This window comes from Seriola lalandi, unplaced genomic scaffold (assembly GCF_002814215.2).
Source record: "Seriola lalandi dorsalis isolate HSWRI2012SDOR001 ecotype SW California unplaced genomic scaffold, Sedor1 jcf7180002054929, whole genome shotgun sequence".
NCBI lineage: Eukaryota > Metazoa > Chordata > Actinopteri > Carangiformes > Carangidae > Seriola > Seriola lalandi.
In genome coordinates this window covers 446,602-459,882 of record NW_019525481.1, presented here as the reverse complement: position 1 = coordinate 459,882, position 13,281 = coordinate 446,602, and the positions used below count along the sequence as shown (strand labels likewise).

At 43.2% G+C, this 13,281-nt stretch overlaps 1 protein-coding gene across 9 annotated transcripts in view; it reads left to right on the top strand.

Moving 5' to 3' along the window:
• Window positions 1-13,281, top strand: part of LOC111644331 (serine/threonine-protein kinase BRSK2-like) — a 128,804-nt gene that overhangs the window by 101,363 nt on the left and 14,160 nt on the right. For 3 of the 9 annotated variants that reach the window (XM_023393173.2, XM_087170128.1, XM_087170125.1), the window contains exons 13-19: window positions 2,106-2,165; window positions 6,037-6,097; window positions 9,750-10,407; window positions 10,874-10,922; window positions 11,344-11,467; window positions 12,132-12,312; window positions 13,107-13,196. In XM_023393173.2, coding sequence (XP_023248941.1) covers window positions 2,106-2,165; window positions 6,037-6,097; window positions 9,750-10,407; window positions 10,874-10,922; window positions 11,344-11,467; window positions 12,132-12,312; window positions 13,107-13,196 — 1,223 coding nt within the window. The remainder of the gene's footprint in view (window positions 1-2,105; window positions 2,166-6,036; window positions 6,098-9,749; window positions 10,408-10,873; window positions 10,923-11,343; window positions 11,468-12,131; window positions 12,313-13,106; window positions 13,197-13,281) is intronic. The other 6 variants (XM_023393175.2, XM_023393174.2, XM_087170126.1 and 3 more) reach the window with 3 other exon arrangements.

The window sequence follows — 13,281 nt, the reverse complement described above, 5'->3', positions numbered from 1 at the left end:
ACCACTAAAGACAGTAATAACAATACGCAACATCAAGACCAAAACAAGCTGCTACAATAAACAATCAAAAACCACATGAGACAGTAAAATTAAAATCTTATTATTCCTGCCTGAAGTTTATTCTGCATCTGAGCGTTACATCGCATCAGTTCCAGTATCTGCTGATGATGGATGTTTAAACCTCATCTCCTGCTCTCCCCTTCGATCTAGACTCCTGACGTCAGTGAGTGGACGCAGCCACAGAATAAGACGGGATCTGCTTTAGTCACAAAAAGACAGGATGTTGAGTTAGAGAGGAAATAATCCGCTCACACGGACTGAGCACCTGACAGGTCGAGTTAGGGAACAACAGAGTGAGGGTAAAGATGGAAGCCATGAAGATCTGGTGATTAACTCTAATAAAATTGAAGCGTTATGTTTTAAATCTTTCCCCTGCGCTGCTGTTTGAAGTGTTTTGTTTCATGCTAAAGAAACTTGAAGGTGACACGTCGGCAGATTTTAACCCGGGAGGACGGAAACACCTGACGTGATGTTTATAGTGATGATTGAATTTCAAAGTGTTTTGATCCAAATTGGAAAAAATGAAGCGTTTTGAATTTGTTCCAGCTCCGACTTCTTTTTCCATAGCGACGCTGGCAGACGCTCATGGGTAATGTAGTATTTAAAGCCATCCACCACAATGATGTCATAGGCAACACGTCGCTCAGAAAATAAATAGTAATAATTAAAACAGATGGTTTTTATCTAATTAAAAAAAAGGTCAAATGTGTCACAACAAACCTTTATAAAGGTCATATACATATACAGATACACCCCGGCCTACAGATCAGATCCTCCACACGTAAAGTTTTATTTTCAGTGAAAATAAAAACACAAAAATGACCACCTACAGTTGTGACTCATATCTGCCAAAATAATTGAAATCAGATTTTTTTTTTGCAGCCTTAGTCATAACATAAATCTATAATATTGTGAAATCATCCAAGAGACAAAATTAATTCACACTGAACACATGGTTGTAGAGGTTTGGTGACACTGTAACCGCTAACACGCTAGCCAGTGGGGGAACATGCTAGCACCAGTCCGTCACAGTAGCTTCTGTGCTTCTTGTTTTACGGATTGTGCTTCATTTAATTCAATAAAAAGTTACAGCAGCAGGTAAAAGGCTTCCTGTCTGTGAGCTAGCTCTTTAGCTTTGGTTGCTAACTGCACAGTAGGATGAGACAGTTTACTCTTTCGGTTTACACTCAGATCTTCGTGCCCTCCGCTGCCTCGGATTGACTTGGGCGATATCCAAAATTTAATATCTCGATGCAGCTCCAGCACAAATATCGCAATATATTGTTCAATATTTCTAGCAGTGGTTGTAGTGGGTTGTATTTTATGTTTCTGTTGTTTATTCTTTAGATAATGAACAGTTATAATTATTGTATTTTTGCTGCCACTAAACAGGAGTTCAAAGTTCTATGTCTCACCTGCCTGAGGTTCAATGTACAATAAGCAAAGCAGTGAAATGATCAGTCATTCAGTTTTATGGAACATGGACTGAAGCAGAGCCGTGGATCAGTCTCACTCTCAGATTGTGACGTCGTGTTTGTGGTAACGAGGTTTGGACTGAGGTAGAAAAACACTGATCCTCCTGATTCTCACAAACACGAAACTGATCGTTGACTCTTATTTTCCCGCTGCGACGCGGCGCCTGAAGATCAGCTCCGCCCAGCAGGAGTCGCCCGATGTGCTGTAGCAGCAGGTGTAACGGCCTGTTCGGCCTCTGCTCGCTGACGGAGATAATCAAGCCGAACATCAGACGCGTTCGGAGATGAAAACACGCACAGATAGTTTCTTCACAGCGACGGAGCCTGTGAACGTCCCACTGACTCCAGCATGACCCATGAATGTGCTTCCCCTCCTGGGTTCTGTCTCCTGATTTCTGAGTCCATGCATGTGTGAGGTTTTTGTGTCGCTATTTGTCTCATGGTGATCGTGTTTGTTCCGCAGTGATAACTTTTGTTTGTTTCTTTGAGTGCTGCATGCTGTATCTTAGGATTCCCCTTATGTGACTGCCTTTCTGTCTGTCTCCTGATTTTCTGTCTGCCCCTTTTTAGCAAATCTGTTTTCAGTAAAAGCTTGGATATCACAAACGCTAACTGCAGCAAGGAGGAAAGGTATTGGTCTGCTCCGTTTGTTCCTCCGTTTGTACGTAGAGTCAACTCCATTTTGTTCCTTTTGATTTTCCCATCCATTAATTTAGTTTCCTGTGTTGTCTCCAGTGTCGGCTGTGGTTCTTTACACGTGTTTGTCTTTCACTTTTAAATGTTGCATGTCATTTTTCCTAAAACGTGTCTTTGTGTTAGTAAACTGTAGAAATCTGTCTTTTACAATTTTACAAAAGAAGCAAAATTCAAACTTTTAAAAACATCACAGATCAAATCCAGTCAAAAAAAATCTCTGCAATCTCCAGAAAAACACAAAAAATATGTCAGGATCATTTCCTGTGTTGGAACTACCTGAAATAAACGTCAGTGTCTGTTTAGTGAAATGAAAAATAAAACCTCAGGTCGTGAATAGAAACAGGAAATCTGAAGATGAAATCAGAGCAGAGCAGTAAAAACCCCAAGAGGCAAGTCTTTTTTTTTTTTTTTTTCACTAAAAAACAAACAAAAAAAATTTTCTTTGCAGAATTTTTTTCTATTTTTTTGTGAAATTTTATTTTTATTTTCAATTATGACAAAAACCCCTGAGAGGCAAGTGAAAAAATATGTTTGGGGGGGCAATCATTTTTCAATTTTTCCTTTTTTCTTCCCTAAAAACAAAATCACTTGCATCTCGGGGTGTTTAAAAAAAAAAAGAGAGAAACTTAGACAAACATTAGAAATTACCCATGATGCATATTCCTAAATGTAGATGTTTCAGACTCCCAGCATTAGAAATCATAAATTGAAGTGTGTCTCTCGTGACCTCCAGGATGGGAAACACCAGATTTATATATATATAATATGTAATAATTATATGATTTAATTAATATAAATTATGATTTATATTTACATACAGAATAAATCTAACCTGTTTCTTTGCCTGTTATCTGAGCTGTGCCACGTCTGAGCACAACATCACAGTAAATGAAGCTGGTGTGTCACGTTTCAGCATCAGAGGATCCAAAAAAACAAACCGGCAGCAGAGCAGTCGCACTGACGCTGACGCTGGATCAGTGTTCGCTGTGAGAGAGAAGCAGCAGGAAACGATCGACTCTGTGAAATCAGAAAAATAGCACACTCTCCCTCTCTGCACCCACTTCCTCTTTGACGTTCCTCCCTCGGCCCTCGGGGGGCGAGGAGGAGAATTTTTAGGTCAACTTTCTCGGCTTCTTTCTCTCTCGCTCCCCCTCCTTCCCTCAACCTACCTCCACTCCTCATTGTCAGCGTGTGTGTGTGTGTGTGTGTGTGTGTGTGTGTGTGTGTGTGTGTGTGTTTATATTTGTTTGTACTCTGCCGATCTGTTCTCTGAGTGAAGCATGGGGAGGAGGAGGGGGTGATGGCGGTGTGATTTTCGGCCTCCCTGTGTGGCTGACCTTCCGCAGGAGAAGCTCCGTTTGTCGATGGATGCGCGGCCCGGCGGAGATTAGCATAAATTAATTGCCAGGAATGCAGATGGAGCACAAACAGGAGATGGAAATGAGTCTTCCACTCCCTCTGAATAGCCCTTTATCTCCCTCATCATCTAATTGGGGAGATCCATAAAATGAAGCTTGTTGCGTCCTCCGCCGACACTCGCTCTCTCACACTCACCACCAGCGATGAGCTGTGAATTCATTTTCACATTTCAAAGAGGAGCCGGCTCCAGCTTCCTGCTCGTGGACGGGATGGTCGTCACAGTTAATGAGTTGAATGTTAATAGAAGCCGCTCTCTGAACAGTCCGACGGCGGAGAGTCTCCTCGCCGTCATTTATCCAGGGCTGTTGTTGTTGTTGTTGCTGTTGTTGTTGTTGTTGTTGTTGTGCGCCGGCAGACACACAACTCTCCCTCAGCACTTCCTCAGTGTTAGTCCACACAGCAGATCCAGCAGATTGACTCACAGGAAGAGCAACTCATATTAATGTGTATTTAAGTTTTATTAGTTAAAACTGAGACAATTCATCAACAACAGACCTCAGTTTATCCATTCAGCTTCATTACGAAACGACAAAACTCAAAGACTTCATTTCTTAAAGACTTAGACACTTTTGACTTTTAGACCTAAGCAGTCATTAGCTTAGCTTAGCTTAGCTTAGCTTAGCTTAGCTGGACTGGAGGTTGTCAGACAAATAGTTCTTCAACAACTACAACTTGTTACTTATATGAAGACACATGAAACCTGCCGCCTCAGACCTCGTGCAGCTCTTGAATGATACGATCAATATCAGAAGAGAAGGTCATGACTGATTTTACTTCCACATATTGGTATTAAAATATCAAAAATTAAATAATCAATATATTAAACTATTAAGATAAAAAGAGATTTGAGAGTATTGTTTTTCTGCCCATTAATTTAGTGCGTTAATTTCCTGTGTTTCCCCCAGTGTGGGCTGGAGTTCTTTTAAATGTGCCGTGTCATTTTACCCTGAAACGTCTCTTTGTACAAGCAAACTGTAGAAATCTGTCTTTTACATTTTCACAAAAGAAGCAAAATTCAAACTTTAAAAACATCACAGAGCAAATCCAGTCAAAAAAAAAAAAAAAATCTCCAGCAATCTCCAGAAAAACACAAAAGAAATGTGCCAGGATCATTTCTTATCTGAGTCAGCGTCTCGTTTAGTGAAATGAAAAATAGTGTTGCCTCGTTCAATAGATACAGGTCGAGTTATAACAGAAAAAAAAAAGCAGGAAATGTGAAGATTATGTCAGAGCTTTAAAGAAAGAAGTGTCACTAAAAACTACAATGTTTGTCTGCAAACTGACAAACTGTGAAACGTGGCGACCAGTTCCACCACAAACCCTCTCAGTAAATTATAATTAATAATATAATAATTATATAATTATAATTAAGAAACCCATAGGATCGGAACTGTAACGTGACAGCTTGACTTTTAGTAACGTTCCAGTGTCAGGAGTCACCAACAAGCAGCTAAAGAACTAAACTGAAACACTGGGTGTAAATAAACATCATGAAACTGACGGGGGCAGTTTCTCCCTGTGAGACGTCAACGTGAAGGGACGGCTTCTGTTTGTTATAATCTGCCTCATGATGGGTTGTTCAGAGAGAGAAGAGGGAGAAAAAAGGGAGGAAATAATGACGATAATGAAAATGATATTAGAAGGAACAAAAGTAGCAGCGTTTTACCATCGAGCTCCATCGCGGGTTAGAGCTGGAAACAGTGTGAAACTGTCTCCAATGACGACAGTGCAGCTGTGAAAACTGATTTAATACCACTGATGTCATCCCTCGTGTGTGTGTGTGTGTGTGTGTGTGTGTGTGTGTGTGTGTGTGTGTGTGTTGATCCAGAAAGAAAAAAAAGACGACATTTGGGAAAAACAGAGAAAGAGATGAAAAGTTAATGACACGTGAATGAAAAATGGAAAAGCTCATGAAGAGAAGAGAAACAGCGCTAATGAATTTTACTGTGTGTGTGTCTGTGTGTGTGTGTGTGTGTGTGTGTGTGTGTGTGTGTGCACACACGCTATAATGCTGACGTGTTTAACTCCGGATGTTCTTCATGTTTGAGAGTCAGTGAATGTTACAGGAGTCACTAGTTGTGTGGCAACTGAGCTCTGACTCTTTTATCCAAAGTGTTAAACACACACACACACAAACACACACACAAACACACAACAAACAGGAACTAATAAGGGTTTGTAAAAACAGCAGCAGATGATCTGTCGTCATCTGAGTCTCTTCTCTCTGCCTGAGATCAGATCAGCTGTTTCCATGTGTTTCCGTGTGTGTGTGTGTGTGTGTGTGTGTGTGTGTGTGTGTGTGTGTGTGTGCGTGTTGTTGTTGTTGTGTGGAGCAGTGTTTTGTGTGTGTAGTGATCTCACTATGTGTGTGTTTGTGTGTGTGTAGATCGCGGTCGATCAGCGGAGCGTCCTCCGGTCTGTCCACCAGTCCTCTCAGCAGCCCCCGGGTAAGTGTCCGTCTCTCCCACGCACTGATTGGTTTTCCCACAATGCACTTCACTGGCCTGGCTCTGCTGGCTGTCCTTCACTTCAGCCTCTCATCGGCAGCTCATGCTCTCGACTGTGGACTTCATCATCAGCCTGTGTGACGTACAGTAGAGCCTCAGTCAGGTCGAGTCCATCTTTATCCAGACGCTTCAGAAACACCTGCAGAGAAACAGGAGAGAGTTAAATACAGAGTCACAACAGGTGAGGTAATGTAGCAGTTAAAGAGGACAGGTGAAGCAGTCTGGGAAATGTAGGAACCCTTACACCTCACAAATATACAGCTTCCTTTTTAAAAAGTCTCAGTTTTAATTTTACTAAAACACGTGTTCACCGTAGTTTTTATCAAACAGGAGGAAATAGAGCATTTGATGGGGACTATTTTCAGCGGCGGATTCTTACACATTTTGATGCAGGATGGTGTGTGTCTCACCAACATCACTGCTGATGTGTGAGTCCGTTAGATTTGGGTTGAATGTAAAAACTGTAGGTCGTAAACAAACATTCAGTTAAATCCTTTTATCCAAAATAAAGTATTTGAAAAGAAAAAATCCCGACAGATTTCACAGTAATTAATTCCCCTGACAAACTGAAGTCATAGCTTTTAACTTTTAACCTTTACCAGAGTCAGTTATCAGTTTATTACAAACACCCAGTAAATCTAATGAAGTCTAATACGATAATAAATCCTCCTTCATGGGAATGATGATGTTTATGTTGCTTTATACTGAGAGGTGTTTCTAATATTTTGTCCACCACATTTATTTCAGTGAAGACAATCATGATAAGCAATATTCTAAAAGTCTTTTAATAAATATATAATAACAGAGTGAAAATAAAAGGTCTAAAATATAAATATATATGTATAAAAGAATTAACACTTCTGCACAAATGATTATAATCTTCTAAAAACATTAAGACGTTAAATTTGAACTCTCTCTTATTAATCATAAGAGGTGAAAACTCTCAGGATGAAGCTAAGACAGTGACACCAGTGTCGACTCACACAGTTTATTCAGGTGGTGACGCTGCTCAATGTGTAATTATGAGAAATATCAAAGGTTGGATTCTCCTTTGATTTCCTGTGATGACATAACAGACGTGTGCAGTGAGCGGCATCGTTAAAGAGGCTGATGTTTCACAGATTTTACCTGATGAAAATATAAACGCTCACAGAGCTGAGAGCGTCACAGGGTGAATCACCGGCCGCCGCTCGTCCTCTCATCAAGGTCGTGATGCGACCCGGCCGTGGCTCTGAGTCAGGCCCCCGCTGTACGTCACAGAGCTGCAGATGAGGGCGGGGGGATCGGAGCTAGAGATTAATGCCCACACAGAGCAGCTTCTCAGAGGAGCTGTGGAATCCATCCGTCACTCTCGGGAGGAAGAGCTCAGCAGAAAGGTTAACCGTGCAAATCAACCTGCAGCTCCTGCAGCCTCCGTCCGGAGCTGCAGTCTGAAGCTCCGCCCTCGGCAAGGACACACGGCTGTGCATCATCAAACGCTCACTCTCCTTTTCATTATGAATGTGATTGTTTTATTCTTCCAGGCGCAGTATATTCTGCCTGTCTGAATGCAAAGTGAAGAAGAGGCAGATTTTAGTCTGCAGCTGCTGTTTCATTATGAACTGTTTAAAGAGTGATGAATGAAAGTCATCAGGCCTCATGCAAGAACTTTTTCCTAAACTTTTCTCAACCTTGTTTCGTCAGTGAGGTTTGATCGTACGAGTCGGATTCATCAGACTTCACAAACTCACTGTAAATCACTTGTTTCAGCCGCCTGTTGGTGAGGAAGTGTGTTTGGGAGATTTAATCAGAAGTTACTGGCACTTCTGATTTTCTGTGCTCAGATTTTATTAAAGAGTAAAAGGACGAATTTCAAACGAGCAGAGCTGTAAGTCGTGAAATCAGCAGGGTGTCGGTGTCAGTGGTTACTTCAGCTACCGCCGGCTTCCCGCCACAGAGACAGAACATGACATGGAGGTTTGTTCGGGCAAAGTTTTCCATGACTGAACCGCGAGGTGACAGTTTCAGAGACGGACGAGATCTTCTCCAGACAGAAAACATGAAAATACTCTGATGCAGATAATAAATTGTGTCTGATATGGTTTGTTTTTTTTTTTTGTTTACAAAAATCTAAAATCTATGAATATCCAAATATTGTTCATTTCAAAAGTTTAACTACTTTAACTACTACTACCAGACTTCTTGTGACGTCACCGAATCCTGCAGGTTTATCCAGGTGTTGAAGGAGATTTAAGATTTAAGAAACGTTGTCCCTTTAAGAGATAGAAGCTGTTTTCACTTTTCAAGCTCAAACACTAAAGTGAAGTAACAGTGATCGAAACAGATTTTTATACAGAGTGAAACTTTAATTTTACATTTCAGTTTTTCATCTTTGACTTTATTCGACTGCGTCAACCCTCCGTGATGTTTCCCAACATCTGCTTTCAGAGAAGCAGCAACTACAGCTTCTGTTAACTGACATGTTGTGTTTAAGTTCCTCAGTTAAAACAAGTGTTCCTCCCTCTGTAGAAAGAGGCCGACTATCTGAACACGACTCGTACGATAAACCTGAACCTGTCACGAGAAAATTCCCTGAAAATGTTTTGTTATTTCTAAAGTGAATCTTTGTGTGAGCGGTTCTTGCATGAAGCCTGTAACACGATCTGCTAAAGAAGACGAGAGTGTGTAAGTTTGTGATTCTGGTGTTGAAACTCTTCCACACACACACACACACACACACACACACACGTTTCCTGCTCATTGACATGATACAAGAGCATCACCTCATGTTAATCAGTTGTCATGAAAACGGACTGACGAGGTCTCTGTCTCCTCAGTGATCCGCTCATTCATTCCACAGCATTGTGCATCAGCACTGTGCATGCTCTCCGGCCGCTTTCCCAGGTGGAGGGTGAAGCTAAACCTGTTAGCTTTCGAGCTGGTTCACTTGGTGGTAATTAGGGATGCACCGATGTGTCGGGCGGTAACCATAGATACGCCTCTGTCAACTCACGTCCTGGTGTGTAGGGAACGTAAAGAGTGAGTGCTGAAGGTAAATGTGATGCGTCGTCATGTAACTTCTGAAACGGCTGCATAATGCATCGTCTTTATTTTAATAATAGAAAATATATGTGACATTTTTCTTTAATTATAGAATTGTTTTAAAAAAAAAAAAAAAGAAGAAAAACCTCAAGAATCAACATCAAAGACGGTTCATTTGTTTCCCGCCACATTTCTCAACTTCTCACCAAATTTCAAACAGATTTAGAAAATAGCTGCGACTCTGAGTTGTGTTTTAAAACCCTGTTCAACAGACGGTCAAACAGTCTGTCAGTTCCTGTCAGTGAGGTTTAGTCTCGGTGCATCCCTACTGTTGTGTCATGAATGCTCCACTGCTGCCTCCTGATTGGCTGATCACGGTGCTAATCGCATGTTCTGTTTTCTTTCTTTCTTGCACTCTCACCACTTCCTGCCTGCTCCACCTCTCAACCTTTCTGCCACGCTCCTTTTTTTATTTTATTTTTTCTATTTTTTTGGGAATGGCCTGGCTGTGGCCTTGCTCTCTCATTGGCTGACCCTGCTGTCACGTCAAACGGTGCATGACCAATCGCAGCCCCATCGTCGGTTTTTCATTCCGCCCCAGTCCCCAGACCTGTGTCAGTCCCCCAACTGCAGCCCCACCCACTCCCCCGAGGTCCGCCTCAACGGGGTGGGGCCCCGCACGCCCAACTCCTACCAGCCAAAGATGGGGTCCCCCCTCATGCACCCTCGCACGCAGACCCTCCCCGCCAAGCCCAAAGTGTCCGAGAAGCCCCTGCAGACCACCAGGTCCAACCCGCTCCCCAACTCAGCCCAGACCCCCTCCACCCCCAAATCAGAGCCCTCCACGCCCTGCCAGTCTCTGGCTCCCTGCACCCCCAACAGCCCCCGGGTGAGACGCCACCCTCCCCTGACCGTCCCCCCAAAACTCTCCATCCCTCTCTCCCCCGTGCCTCCTATGTCTCCCCTCCGCCGCCACCACCTCCACCCTGACCACAACGGCAAATCTGTCCCCATCACGCAGGTGACCCCTCACCCCTCCCCAAGGGGGAGCCCTCTTCCCACCCCCAAAGGCACCCCAGTGCACACGCCCAAGGACAGCCCGGCTGGCACGCCCAGCCCAACGCCCCCGCCCAGCCCCTCCATTGGCGGCATGCCCTGGAGGACGCGCCTCAACTCCATCAAGAACAGCTTCCTGGGCTCGCCGCGCTTCCACCGCAGGAAAATGCAAGGTAAGGGGGGGAGGGGGAGGGGGGGTGGCTGAGATTAAATGAGACTTTTGTTTATGGTTCATTCAGCTCATCAGTCTTATCTGTGTGATAATCGATTCAGCGCGGAGTGTTTGTGCAGCTGACTGTAGCTCAGGGGAATAAAAACACATCGTCTCTGCTGCTAATGGCTGAGCTCCGTTCACCTTCTGCAGCCTCGTCGTGACAAACAGCCGCCTCCGGCCACGTCATACACCAGATAACTACCTCATTACAGCGAGTGGGGAAAAAAACATTTCTTACTCTGCTGCGGTTTATCTCGTTTTCCTACAGCAGGAGCCGTGAACATGAACCGGACCACGACGAGTCCAAATCCTTCACTCCGACACAGACGAACAGAAGAGACTTTATGTTTCTACAAGCAGGAAGTCGGAGGTTTATGTAGGAGAGAAATCACTCTGTGACCTTTGACCTCTGTTTGCATCCACAGTTCCCACCCAGGAGGACATGTCCAGCCTCACCCCAGACTCCTCTCCAGAGTGAGTGATGCACACCTCACCAGAGTCCGGCTGTGGATGTGTTTATTAAAACACATTTAAAATCCCATTTTTAGAAGAAAAAGGAATTTGTGTCATGTTTTGTGCTATTGTAATTAAATTAGATGATACATTAATCAAAGGTTGTGTATGAACATTGTTTATATTTTGAGATAAATGTGAAAATATCAGGTGTTTCACTGAAAACGCAGCGGAAGTGTCTTATATTTAAGTTTTACATGAAGTTGTAGTCTAAATATTTAGGCAAATACTAATCAAACTTTATATTGATTAACACATTTAATTTGTTCTGTAGTTGTTGCCTTTGGTGTTCAGTGTATCAACAAACATAGAGTTTGTTGTGGAGAAACAGCTGATCTTGTCTGTTCTGTGTCGATGATGTCATCGCGTCTCCTCCTCGCAGACTGGCTAAGAAGTCGTGGTTCGGTAACTTCATCAACCTGGAGAAAGAGGAGCAGATCTTCATCGTGATCAGAGACAAACCTCTCAGCTCCATAAAGGCCGACATCGTCCACGCCTTCCTCTCTGTGAGTCTCTCTTCCTTTGTTCCTCTTCATCATCCTTCATCTGCCTCTTCCTCTGTCCTCAGCTCACTTCACCAGCTTCACAGTTTGACACCGTTACAACAGTTTGAGCAAAAATCTGACAATTTTAATGAAAAATGTCTGATCACGAAAACAAAAGAGCTCATCAGCCCCATCAAACTCCACCGGAGGGTAAATATATCTCCTGAGAGATTCAGAGTAAAGAAACAGTCAAATAAATATTTCTGTCTTTGTGTCTCACCCCTCACGTCGACTCAGCTGTCAATCAAACACACACTGGCCCGCCCACTCTGAGGCTGGAGACTAAAGGAGCATTTCTGATGTTTCTGTTCTTTCTGTAATTGTATAAAACAATGGAAACGATAATGTGTTGTTGCTGACGGTGGATGTGTGTGCAGTCAGAGAGTGTTGTCACAGTCTGTTCACATCTGTGACGCGTTCACGTGAAGCACATCCAACACACCGTCTACTTCTGCTGCTGTCTCCTTCTCTTACGTCCGTGCTGCATCTCAACTGATGCAGAAGTTGTTTCATCTGTGTTGCTGCTGACTCAGAGACTGTTTACCGGCCAACACCACCTCCCTCCACCCCTCCTCCCTCCCTCCTTCCTTCTCTCTCTCTCTCTCTCTCTCTCTCTCCCCCCCAGATTCCCAGTCTGAGCCACAGCGTCATCTCTCAGACCAGTTTCCGGGCGGAGTACAAGTCCACAGCCGGTCCAACGGTTTTCCAGAAGCCTGTGAAGTTCCAGGTGGACATCACCTACACCGAGAGCACCAGCGCCACCAAGGAGAACGGCATCTACTCCGTCACCTTCACCCTGCTCTCAGGTGAACGCAGCACGCTGTTCATATATCTGATCGAAGACCAGCAGACGTGTTGAGCGGTTGATCTGCAGGTCAAAAGATGTGCAGGATAAAATCAGGATAAATCTGGTAAAAGGGTTTCAGGTGTAACTGCTGAACTCTTAGTCAATTAATCAATTATTAATGGACAGATTACCTTTAATCAGGTAAAGCCAACACTTTACAAATTAAATAAAAACATCAGACACAGTATGAATACTCAAATGAAACACACACACACATAGTGCAGTATCAGTATTTTTACAGTGTAGTATCAGTATTTTTACAGTGCAGTATCAGTATTTTTACAGTGTAGTATCAGTATTTTTACAGTGCAGTATCAGTATTTTAACAGTGTACTATCAGTATTTTTACAGTGTAGTATCAGTATTTTTACAGTGCAGTATCAGTATTTTAACAGTGTACTATCAGTATTTTTACAGTGTAGTATCAGTATTTTTACAGTGCAGTATCAGTATTTTAACAGTGTACTATCAGTATTTTTACAGTGTAGTATCAGTATTTTTACAGTGCAGTATCAGTATTTTAACAGTGTACTATCAGTATTTTTACAGTGCAGTATCAGTATTTTTACAGTGTAGTATAGGTAGTAAAACTGAAGTAAAGGATATAAGTGCTTCCTCCTCCTCCTCAGGTCAGAGGTCACATGTTTGCTGATGTCACTCAGCAGGAAGTCTAATACAGGACTGTCACAGTGTTTCACTCTGTTGCCTGGATACTGATGATGTCATTAACATTAGAACCAAACTGTCCATCAGGTCCGAGCCGACGTTTCAAGCGTGTGGTGGAGACCATCCAGGCTCAGCTGCTCAGCTCCGACCAGCCCGGCGTCCAGCCGCAGATATCTGGTAAGTGGAGTCCCTCGCCACCCGCCCTCGACCACGCCTACACCCCCAGCCCTCCTCCTCTTCCTCCACGTCCTCACAGAACACC